The 12,785-nt window shown below is 36.6% G+C and overlaps 1 protein-coding gene across 1 annotated transcript in view; it reads left to right on the forward strand.

Annotated features, from left to right (window-relative positions):
- Nucleotides 1–12,785, forward strand: part of FMN/FHY (riboflavin kinase/FMN hydrolase) — a 246,154-nt gene that overhangs the window by 128,403 nt on the left and 104,966 nt on the right. The window contains exon 6 of the mRNA XM_089424162.1: nucleotides 8,452–8,606. Within this exon, the coding sequence (XP_089280288.1) occupies nucleotides 8,452–8,606 (155 nt within the window). The remainder of the gene's footprint in view (nucleotides 1–8,451; nucleotides 8,607–12,785) is intronic.

Raw genomic sequence — 12,785 nt, forward strand, 5'->3', positions numbered from 1 at the left:
AGACCGCCAAGACCTACTTATACTCCTGGAGACTCTCGTGGCAAGGGCCACTTGTAGATTTACAGTTTACTTGTCTTTTTTAGTTTCTATTAGACTTGTCACTTTAGTTTTCATAACTGTTCAGTGTTGAGTTTTGAGTCCTTGACTCTTGACTCTTGACTCTTTCATATCATTATGACATTATGATATTTTTTGTAAACATTATATCACTGTGACAATGAAAATTTGAAGTTTGAAGTTGGGCCTTGGCAATTATAACTCATTGGTAATGATTGTGAATTATGAATATGATGCTTTGTGAAAGACTAAAGTTGTTTCATTTCATCTCATTATTCATGTTTCATTTTATAAATTTTTAACATTTCATATCATGTTAACAGTTAGAAGTTAGGACTTAGAAATATCTTCGATATTACTTCTTGTAATGGTTAAACTTGGCTTACAAGTACAACTTGTTACTTTGGTGATCAATGATGATAAATGTTATTGAATTGAATGTTATTTTAATTTATTATTTTACTAAGGTTGATGACGATTATAATTTCTAGATGATTGATGTGATATGGTTCAATGATCAATTTATGTTTTTTTATGTTTTTTATGTCTATTTCATCATTCTACATGTTTTTGTTGACATATATGTATCAAAAATTAAAAAATATAAAAAATATATATATTTTTAAAAAATCGCTCCGGGATTCGCTCCCAAACCGGGAGCTTCTGAAAATGGTCGCTCCCGCTCCCGCTTCCGCTCCCGCTCCCCGCCCCCGCTCCCGCTCCCAAGTAACACTGAATTAGAAAGATGCTTACTTGGAAATGTGAATTTATGAAGTTAATGCACATTTGGGAGGATTTGGGAGAATATTTGGTGGATATTTTTGTAGGAAATTGTCTCCACACAGGTTACCACCCATCTACACTTGTCATTCCATAATAAAATTCGAATTTGGCACATAAGGGAAAAAGAAAATGATGTCCGCTTGCTAGAATTCGATTTTTACACTTGGTATTGGAGCTCCATTCAACAAATTCGAATTTCTCTTTTGGATTGTCACCTCATGTCACTTGTTTAATCTATTGGCTCCAATGCCATTTATCATTGTCATTCTTCATTGGGATTTGCTCCCAACTCTCTATATAATAGAGCTATGGGCTCTCATATTGAATACTGTTATGAGCTATTGTGTTTGGGAAAGCTCTGCTCTTATGTACACTTGTTCTCAATTGCAATAAAGACTTTAGGGTTCATTCATGAGTTCTTCTTTTGGAGTATATGATGATTGGCTCACTATTGGTATAATTTCCTTTGCTCATGTTTTGATTTATTTTATTTCCATATGCTCTTGTATATTTGTTAATGTAAAGCTATCTTGCATTGACAATTGATTTAGGAGTATGCTTTAGGTGTGGAAATCTTTAGTTATTTTCCAATAAATTTCTAGAGTTTTCTTATCATTGTTTATTTGCTAAATCTATATGGGACTATTATTTGATTGAAGTTTTGTAGAGGAAAAGCTTGTTGGGATTTAAATATCAAGCGTGAGGGGAAGTCTTTGGAGAGGCCAACCCACTCCTGACACATTCTGATTCTCCAAAGAGCTCTCATTGGTTTTTTGAATTTCTATAGTTTTATCTTATAAAGTGGTTTCTTGCAGAGATTTTCTTGGACATAGCTTGTGTACAAACGAATATTTCTAGATTTAAATCTCTTTTAAAAAAGTGTGCTTTCATTGATTTATTTAGCTATTTAAGAGCATTCTCCAAGCTAGGGGTTCAAACTTTACTCCCATCACTTGATTTGGTTTTGTACATTGTTTTGTATCATACTTGTTCATTTTATATGCGTTCTACACTAATTTTGTTTTGGTTTTGCAGCCCATAGTTGGAGTTTTGATTGCAGTTTTAACAAGTGGTGCCTTGAAGAAAGACCATTATTTTTTTTGTAGGACACTTCAAGCAACAAAGATTTTTTCTAGGGAGGTCATGGACACTAGAAGGAGTTGCAAATAAGGCTAGACCATGGGCCTTTGGGAGTTTGTAATTTTCTGATTTTAGAAGGACTTCATTGCCCTTTGAGGTTGCTATAGTTTGGAGGAATATTCTAGCTATTTCTAGCTCTGTATCTTGTACAAATCTGCTTCATCTTTTGGATAGCCATTTAAGAGGCTTTTACACAATTATAATATCTTGATAAAATATCTATTTTTTCTTGTTGTTGTGAGAGCTTGGGTTTATCCAAAGCATCCTTTCTCCTTATTTAGAAGGAGGATTTTGTGTGGGTGGATTAATTTTGACATCTCATCTTTTTTAACTTTTCTTTTTAGCTCATTTTGCATGCTGTAAAATTAACACAACCTCACCATCACATTTCAATTTCTAAGTTAAACTTTGCTACAAGTTTCATTTGATGCTTTGCCTTTCATTCCCTTTGCTTTGAAGTATAAGTTTATATTTTGCTTTAGAGCAACTCATTTCTTACATGCAAGTATCTCAATTTGTGTAGTAAGTTTAATTTAGTTGTCTAACATTTGTTCTCTTTACAATTTGTTTCACTATAGGCTCATTTGTGGTTTTGCTCATTTACTTTCAAAGCATACTTTACAAGCAAACATTCACTTTTTGGCTTCATCTCATTTTCAATTTCTATAAGTTTATGGTTTGTGACATTTACTTGGAGCAATTTACAATTCCATTTATTTATGAAGTTTATGTTTACATGTCTTGTACAACTTTGAGAGAAATTTTTCAAGTTACATCATTGTGAGCATTTCCATCTACTTGAGGCAATTTCCTTTTTTTGCAAAACAAACTTACTTGCATCACTTTAATTCACTTACAAGCTAATTTCCATTTTCCAATTAAAGTTACATTTGCATTTTACTTTGAGCATTATCTCATTTCCATTATTTTGAAGCATTGTAAATCTCATTGGGAAAACTTACTTGCATATCATTTACAAATTCTAGCGTAGTTTGCATTTTAACTCAGTTAACCTCCAAACTTAAGCTTGGTTGATAGAAAGTATAGGGAAAAAGACTTTCTTGGAAAGTTCTTCCATCTGGTGTGAAATAAGGTAAAAGCGTTGTGACCCTGCAGTTATGAAGGTGGCTTGCCCCTTTGTAGGAACCAAGGAACACGCTGGCTCGTTAGTGACACCTCCGTGCCCTCGCCCCCTCTTCCTTATAGTGACCCCAATTTTTACCCTTTGGTAAGAGCTCAAGAGGAGAACTTCTCATTTAGATTAGGCATTTTAGATTAAAAATAACCAAGACTAATTGCATCCAAATCTAGTATAGGTGCATCTCATGCTAATACATCTTATGATTTCACTTGCAATTGTCCATTTTACTTGTCATTATTGAATATTTTATGTTGGCAAACATTGTTTCATTTTCCTTTTGCAAGTAGAACACTAATTGCTTTTCCTTTTGCAAGATATCTCTATATGCTTTGATTTAGGCATTGATTATATTTTGAAAGCATTTTATATCTTGTATCGATTATCGTGCTAACATCTTTGTCTCCATTTCAGAATTGTTTTGTTTTCATTTTGGGAAGCATTTTACTTTTGTTTTGAGCAAATGTATCTTTCATTCCTGTTGAGCAATTTATCTGAAGGCACTGGTTTTATGGTTTTATTATGTTAATGATTTTTATTGCTCATATCATATTTTGCTCACAATTCTTAAAAGTAATCCACTCTCACTTTAACATCTCTCCTAGAACCTCACATTTCTTTTATTTTAGTTTTCCATATTAGAGACCTCCCCCATAACTAACCTAGGAGATAGCTTAAACGGAGAGAGAGGGGATTTAGTGTGACAATCCCTTCTCTTAGTTCCTTGCCACCAACCATACCTTATGGGGTTGAAGGTTTTTCTCACTGACTTGTGGGTAGGTGTAGGCGGCAAGGTCAACACTTCCCACATTTGTTGGGCAGTATCCTTGCTGGCAATGTGCCAATACGTGATCTCTCACTCCGTCGAAGATCAATCGCTTGGCTTTTTTCATCTCACCATTGTACTTCTTGAGCGGATTTGGATCCACGGGTACAACTACCACGTTGTCGACATAGGTTTTGAGATTGTGCTCATCTAGAAAGAATGAGATCCTTGCCTTCGAGATCACATAGTTGGATGCACCATCCAACCGATCTTGATCTCACAACCCACTAGCTGCCATCTATGCCAACAAAATGTTGAGCTTCCTCCTCTCTCCTCTGCGTAGCTACTACGCTGGCCTACGCACTTGCTACTGGAGTTAGTAGATCTGCTCCTCTCTGCTGCTACTCAACACTTAAGAAATCAAATTCCCTGGCTAGGAATTCTTTGAGGAAGAAATTCCCTCAAGTGTCTCCTTCTATTGACGTTTTTCTGCCCCAGCAACTGCTGCAGAAAACTGTGTCTCACCAGAAAATTGCTCTGTGCTGAAGCTTCTGTGCTACTTCCTCTGACACTGCCAAACTTCGATTTGGAAGTCTTTCTCTCTGTCGACTCACTCAGAGAGAGACTTTCCTCGAAATTTTTTCCCTCTTGGCTTGGACTGCACAATCCTTTTGGGGATTCGATTTGTTGCCTACGCAAGACTTCGACTTCCCTCCTCTTCAGCGCTGGGTTCTTCTGACTCTGCTCTCTTGCTTCACCCACGCTCTGATACCATGTGAAAATTTGGAAAACCCAAATTTATATTGCAATAACTGATTAAGTTTCTTCTATTTTTCAAATAACTAAACAAATTATTTATTGTGTTCTACGGTAAATATTGAAACCAATACACTGTAGCCTCCACTAATTAAATTAATATGCGGAAACAAGAATTTGAACAAGAAAGAAATACATAAGTGACACCGTTATTTTTGGACAAATGTCCCGGGAAAAACCCAATGTGGGAAAACTGGTGCAGCAGCTGAGGGTTTGTATTATTAAGCAGTAGTTTTTTGAATACAATTCGTTGGATGCCCAATTGGCTATCTGATACAGAGAGAAAATGGGCAAAAAAAATAGCAAGATGATCTCACCTTGTCACTGGAAGAACCAACACTGATCTGCGCTGGAGATGAGCCTCTACGCTGCCTTTCCGTAGTTCTGTGTCACTCCTAGCACTGTAGTTGAGACTATGCAGCACCTCCTTCTGATCCTCTGCTGGCTAGAAACTTCAACTCTTTGGCATCCCTATCTCACATCCCGACTTGGGCACTAAATCCTGACTGTTCCTCAGAAGAATTTCGATCTCCCTCCGAAGCTCTGCACTGCCACAACATAGCTCTGCGTGGCCCTACGTCAACCTCTCTGGACGTCTTTCTGTTGTCTCTGCCTCGTAGTCTTCAGACCAGGAAAACTTTCCTCCTGAAACTATCCCTGTCCCTCAATGCAAGAAATCTCCTCGATCGATTCTCCAGCAACTGCTGCACTGCCTTCTCTAAGAAAGTCGTTCTCTTGATCTATCTCTGGTGTGTTTTCCAAATGCCCATCGAATTTCTTCTTATAATCCTCCAGTTGAGTAATCAACGACCCATATTAGATTCTAATCAATGGCTTAGATCATTTGGACTCGATCTCCATCTTCTTCTAGAAGTTTCACCCTCACTTTGATTAATATCCTTTAATTATTTTAATTTCCTAAGTTTAGACTTAGGCACCCATTAAAAATAATTAATTATTTTAATAAAACTATCTCCGGGTGGAATTTCGCAAAACTGTTTCTGGGTATTGTGGAAAACATGTGTTCTAGCCTTCTTGCAAATTTTGATGTTTAGAGCACATTTGATGCTACCAGAAATCAACATTGATGTGCTGGAAAGTATGGGGATGCATTGGATCTTATGCGAGATTGCAGATGGTTTTCATTTTGGGTTTGGTCTCCTTATAGGGGGTCTTAACCCTCCAAAGGGATACATTACTACATGTAGGGTGTGTGTAGAGAGCCACGGGCCTTCATAGTGGCATGTACTATTCCATGGATCCCTAGAGTCATTCAAAGATCACTTATGGTTCACCTATTGGAGGAGGAAGATGCACTTGGTTCACCATGCTCAGCTAAGCCCCACAGTCACATAATGCATTTGGCAGATGACCCAAGACTTGTATGGTGATGTGGCGTCACTTATACTATGATTCGAGCCCTTGCAGATGGTCTACAAGCATCTTTGATTTGTTTGGAGACCCATGAGAAGACTTGTGTGCCCCCACACCCACTTGGGGGCACCACAGGTTTATTGCTTGGAGAACAAGGGGCCACCCCCTTATCCACTACTTTGGGAGTCCTATTTCACATTTTGGCACCTATGGACTTCATTAGGCCTCCTCTAAGGCCCAACGACATGCATTATTGATCATTTGATCTCTTGAGAGGCTTATTCTTTTATTTTGAGCTAGTTTGGTGGGCTTGTCACCAAAAGCTAGTTATTTTGTACATTATTTTATTTTAGGGGCTCAATTAGGCCTTATTAGACAAATCGAATTCATTTAGACATGTATAAATACAAGTGATGTGATTTCATTTTAGCATCATCACTTGGATTGGATCATATCTTCTAGTGAGATTTTCGCTATCTTTTGAGGATGAAACATTTTGGATGAATGGCTGTATTTCAATGTTTGGTTATTCTTCTTTGTCTTGGAGCTTCTATGATTGGCATATCTTGGTGATTGGATATATTCTTCTTACATGTAAGTACTATGTTAATGCTATTTTGATTCTTTATTTTGCTGCATTCATGATATTGGGATTTTCGCTATTCTAGGGTTAATTTGCTACTTTTCTTGGAACGAAATTGTGCAAATTAAATCTTTGAATGGTGTTGTATCATGATTGGGCCATATTTGAATGAATGAATGTTCCTATAGACATCCTTGTCTTGACAAGTCACCAAATATTGTTGAACGAAGTATAAATGACCTTGAAGCTACTTCCATTAAGCCCTAATGCCCAACAAAGTTGTCTTTTAGGCCTCCTTGACAAGTGGAAATCAATCCAAACTCTAAATCTTCCATGACTCCATCTCTCCCAAAGGACAAAGCACAGTCCTCCTCTGTTGATCACTTTAAATCTTATTTTTTTCACCTTCCCCTCTTTTTCTAGGCCTAGCCTACATAGGTCACTTTGGGAATCAATTATCTTACAATCTAGCCATCCAAATACTTCAATTTTTGGTCCACAACTGCGCTGGTGTGTCCTCAAGAAGCCCTCCAAATTTCATGAGATTCCGACGGTGGGATATTGAGATATCACAAGCCCTAGCTCGAAGACCAATTCTTGCCCTTGGTTTCCCTTAGGCTAGAAACCTCACTGGGATCCTTGCATTGCCTTTCATTGAAAATTCATTCCTTGATCCCTTTCCCCTCCCTAATTAGGTCAAGTATATCATTGGTTGCTAAATCCTATCCTCTTGACCTAACCTCGGGTCCACTTGGTCCCGTGTGGTCCCATGCACTATCAAGGTTAATTCTTCAAAGATCACCTAGAACCCAAGTTTCCACAAGAATTCTAGGACTTAGGGATCTCCTTTATAAGACACATACTCAAAACATAACCCTTGAAATTCTCCCTGACCCCTTTCTAGAGAGCCTTCAATCTTGTCTTCCAAGACAAGCAAGCCACAATCTTGAGCCTCTCTTGTGAATAGGCTTCTATGATCATCCTTCATCCTATCTTTGATCTATTCATCTTTGTGATCCTTATCTTATAGGGTCTCCTCCCATTGGTGAAAGTCTATAAAGAGTAGGGAGCTTTAGTTGAGGTGACAGTGGGCTATTGCTCCATTGTTGCCCTTGACCTAGAAATTGTCCCTTTAGGATTCTCTCCTAGGACCCCTGCTAGTTTGAGCGATAACAGATCTGATCCTTCGAAATTTTTTTGGTATCTCCTTCCTTGGAACTTTGACAAAAAGTTTGCAACAAGACGAATTACCCCCATTGGTTGGTTCACATGAGTGTGAGAGGAAACCACCTTCTACTGTTGTTTCTTGCTAAAAGGAATTTTGAACTAGGATCCCAAGTTATGCTGCATTCCATTTTATAGAAGCCTAAATTTCATTTTTGGCCATCTATCTGAATTTGCTTAGTTATTTCCTTTACTAGTTTTCATGTGTGATTCACAGGTCACACTACTGCTGAATTTCTTGTACGATGGCTGAAAGAATCAATGTATTTGTAATTGGAAATGGAAACATCATTTACCACCCTTGTAATGCTTGGTTTATCTTCAAAGCATACCTCTTTGATATGGAAGAACTCTTTCTTATATTTAAAGGAGACTGCTTGTCACTTTTTTTAGTTGCTATTATTATTGTCAATCGTATTATAGGTTTCTGTAGACTATTGGAACTTTTTTATAAGGTATCCTACTTTTTCTATATGGGCGTGCTAGTTTGCATTAGAATGGAACGGTTCATTTTAAGAGTAGCTTGATGGAAATAATATAAACTGACTGACTGATTGTCATTTTTACCAGGGTTGGTGTTACAGCTGGAAAGGCAGCTGGAATGGAGGTTGTAGCTGTGCCATCTATTAAAAAACAGGCTCCTCTGTACACTGAAGCTAACTGTGTGCTAAGCTCACTGTTTGATTTGCGGCCTGAACGATGGGGTCTACCACCATTTGAAGATTGTAATTAACTAGTCACTTGCTTTGTTCACTCCATGATTTCATCATTGGTCAATGAAAATGAATTGAACTTTTTGTTTTATACAACATATGGATTTCAATGGAATTTTTAGGAATCTTTTATACATGATGTTACAAGATTCCTGTCGTAAATTGACCAGTAATTTAAATGTTATAGATGCCAAACTTTTAGAAAATTGCACAAAAGACATACAACTCAACTGTGTCAGAGAGAATATTTGAGTAAGAATTTTATTGAACATCCACGAGGCCAATTGGTTTGTGGGACAAATAGCTGAGATCTCTGTAAGTGAAAACTTTTACAAAAATAAGTAAGTTGGAATGCAACAATGCATGAATAAATATAAAATACATTGGAAGAAGTGGATGCCTCCTTGAGGCAGTTCTGACTTACAATCATAAACTATGGATGTACTTATCAGCATTACTCTGGTTGGGCTTGCCCATATCAACTTGTCTGTGTGGCACATCATCGCGGCCCTTGTGATATTTTCTAGCTGACCATCCTAAAATATTTCTACCCAACTGTTTCCATCTATCACCGACTACTTCCTGATGTGGTTATATGCCTCACAATGGAGCTGAAAATTGCTGCTATGTTTCTACTTCAGCTGTTCCCAGCATCTGACAAGTATTGCAGTCCCACTCTCCTTTAGGCTCCTTTCATCTGTATGTCTCATATCTTAGTCTGTATGAATTTTTCCTTGGTTGGTCTAAAACATGTTTCTCTATCCATGACGTATTGAGTTTCAAATATTCGTGTACCTTGATTTGCATGTGGGGTTTAACAGGTCTATGTAATACTGTTGAGGTTTCTGCATGTTTCTCTTCCATGTACCTCTCCTGTACCAAGCCTGTGTAAGTCTTTTCAACCCCTTTTTAATCTAGTGGGAATTCTTCCTTGAAATGTACAAACTTTTGAACCATTTTCTGCACTGGAGCTTCTATGTAGTTTTGCCTTCTCTACAAGAATTTTTTGCAGATTTGACTACATATGCTTTTGCTGTCCATTCCAGACACTCTTTTTCTGTTCCATTACATATGACCAGGTTATTTGCATTGCACATGTTTAGGAGATCCTGTCAGAAATGAGTGATCTCTGTCCCAATCTACTGATTTGCTTTTCCATATCTGTTTGTCTTCTAATAGCAATCCTGGGTGTTTCTTGTCTTTGTATTATGCCAACTGCAAGTTCCCTGTTTGATTACTAAATCCCTCCACCAGCATGATGTTTCCCTTGTCTTTAGAATTTGTGATGTCATTCATGAGATAGTGGTAGGGTTCTTCACGTCTTCACTGTTGAGGCCATTCTGTCTGTAGAAATCAAGCTATTGTGGACAAAGTAACATGCTGCAACAAAGGTTCTAATGCTACTGTTTTTAAGTTACAAGCGTATGTATTGGTTGTGAACATGCATCTTTCTATGGTATTGTTGTGGTGCCATTCTCCTTTATAAAATAGGTGATTCATCCATGTTCATTGTGGTTTTACCACACATGGTTTCTATTATCACAAAATCTTGCACCCTAGTGCAAAGCCTTCACAAGGTACAAAGACTAATGAGACATTGTAAGTGTTGCCACTATTGCCTAGACAACTAAATCTGTACTTTTAGTGACGGGCAAGTCCAACAAAAGGGATGTTTTAGAGTTCCTATGGCAAGATAATTCAAGTCTAAGGTGACCTATGTTACTACCTATTATCTGCTAGGTTGTACCAAGCAGAATCTGAAGACCCCATGGTCCAATGGCCTAGGCACTCATAAAATTTTTAAGAAGTCCAAAAGTCAACAAGGCATCTGCTGAACCTTTATCTCTCCTCTTTCTACTTTCTCTCTCTCTCAAATTCTGCAACCCTGTGGGGAATTGTATTAAATGTCGCTAGTATGATGAACTGTTGTAATAGACTTAGGCGACTTGGGACTCGATCATCAAGTGAGTACACTCTAGAGTGCTTTTTTCACTTAGCTAATTATTCTCGCTTTTCAGTGATGAATAACTAGCTGAGTTTTTTCACTCACACACATCCAAAGCTAGAGTGTAGCTTGATGACTGAGCCTTGTGTCCATCCTAATCCCTAGAGTCGATGTATGTTACCATGCTAGGTCATACCTAAAGTGTCGCGGTGTTTGACAAGGTCTTCTTAGGATTTTTTATTTAATTAACATTTCTCGCAAGACGAGATTTTTAATTTATTTCTTATGTAAATTGTAAATAAGTGGTCTTAGGAAATGGCCCGGGCATGTGAATACTTATTTCAACTTCAGAGCCTCAACATTATCCCGAGACCCATTTTCGGGGTAAACAAATGAATATTCCCCAAGAAAATCTACTTTATCTAATAAAAGTGGCAAAAAGGACAAAGAAATTCAAAAAAGGAAAATTAATTGATAAGCGAAACATTATAAAAATATGTTTCAGTTAGGGGGACATGAAAAATTACTTGGAAATTAAAGAGAGGTCATTTGCCAAGTTGGAGGCCACCTTGGAATGCCAATTTGACAAGTAGTTGAAGGGACCACGAGTTTCCTACATCAACAAGACATTATCTTTGGATACCCACAAATATGCTATTAGTTAGTGGAGGACAACGCATAAGATCTTGTCTCCCACTTAAACTCATACATGGGCTTAATATATGCTGCCACTTCCTACAGGAGTCCACACAACTTTCAAGGAGTCCTCATGCAACCTACATTCATTCTACGTAGGAGGCAATTACTATTGAGAAATCTAAAGGGCTGTAACTAAGATGTTTCCTTTTTAACATGATAACTGCTTGTGATATATTCATTAGCGGAGTTTTGAGGTCTAAATGGGCCTCCTAAGGAAATTATAAAATGATAGTGGAAATAATAAAATAATATTAGATTACATCATCAAATTTTAGAGGGTAAAAAGATTATTATTTTTTTTTTCAACTCATATTTTCAGTTTATCTCCCTACGGGTTTACTCAAGTTTCGAATGGAAACACTCGTTGGATGCAAAATTTGATTCCTCATCCAAGGAGTGCCCATGTTGGATACTTTCGATGGACCCTGCTACATGAAAAATGAGAAATATTATAATGTCATTTGTATTTCTCATTTTTCGTGTAGCAGGGTCCATCGAAAGTATGCAACATGGGTACTCCTTAGATGAGGAATTAAATTTTCAATTCAACGAGTACTCCCACTCGAAATTTGAGTAAAACCTTAGGGAGATAAGTTGAACATATGAGTTGAAAAACTAGTTTTATTATTTTTTAATCTTTTTATTTTTTTACTCCAAAAATGGTGAATCATCCCTAATGGTTGACATCATCATCTTGAATCCTATGGTTCTTATAAAGTTTATTTTGGTTGTACATTTTTCTTAGGAGGCCCATTATAGACTTCAAAATTCCCCTAATGTTTAATTTTCTTGATTATTATTTTCTTTTCTTATTATTATGTTGTTCTTATCATCAAACAACTACCAAAAAAAGAAGATCAACAATGCAAAAGAACACAACATATAGGCTGCAAGCCAAGGCCAAAACCTCTCCATTGTAATAACCCATTTCGAAATACACATAGAATATGATTATTAGCATACATGCGAGACATGCATATGATAGCTACATATGCATGCATTGCATGTACTGCACTAGTATACCTACTAACCGATTATGAAAATGTCCAAGTATAGGATAATTAAAATAATTATTGAAAATATGTAGTAAATACCTAACTCATCAGGATATAATGATCACATGGGGTACTTAATATGTGTACCACCATCATAAACTATAATATATTATACCAAATAAAAGGTAAATGCAAGGCATTATACAAATGACATTATAATATATATCATACAAGACTAATGGGAATTGTAATATATATTTTATACAAACAAAAGGGGGAAATTATAGAATGCATATACAATATATTAGCCAAATAAAAGGGAACTATAAACTATTATTAATTGATAATTGTATTAATAAAAATTATATATTTTATATAAAGGAACTAAAGGCAATTAACTTAAATAAATATATTATATCAACCAAGGAAACAAGTAAATATCTCTAGTATGCATGACATAAATATTACGTAAATTTTTAATAAACATTTAACCGACTATGTCAAAACTCAATGCATAATAACATTCAACACAAGTATGACCAACTCAAAAAG

Source organism: Pinus tabuliformis, chromosome 4_2 (genome assembly GCF_031772625.1).
Source record: "Pinus tabuliformis cultivar Carrire ecotype Pingquan chromosome 4_2, CPIR1, whole genome shotgun sequence".
Taxonomy (NCBI): domain Eukaryota; kingdom Viridiplantae; phylum Streptophyta; class Pinopsida; order Pinales; family Pinaceae; genus Pinus; species Pinus tabuliformis.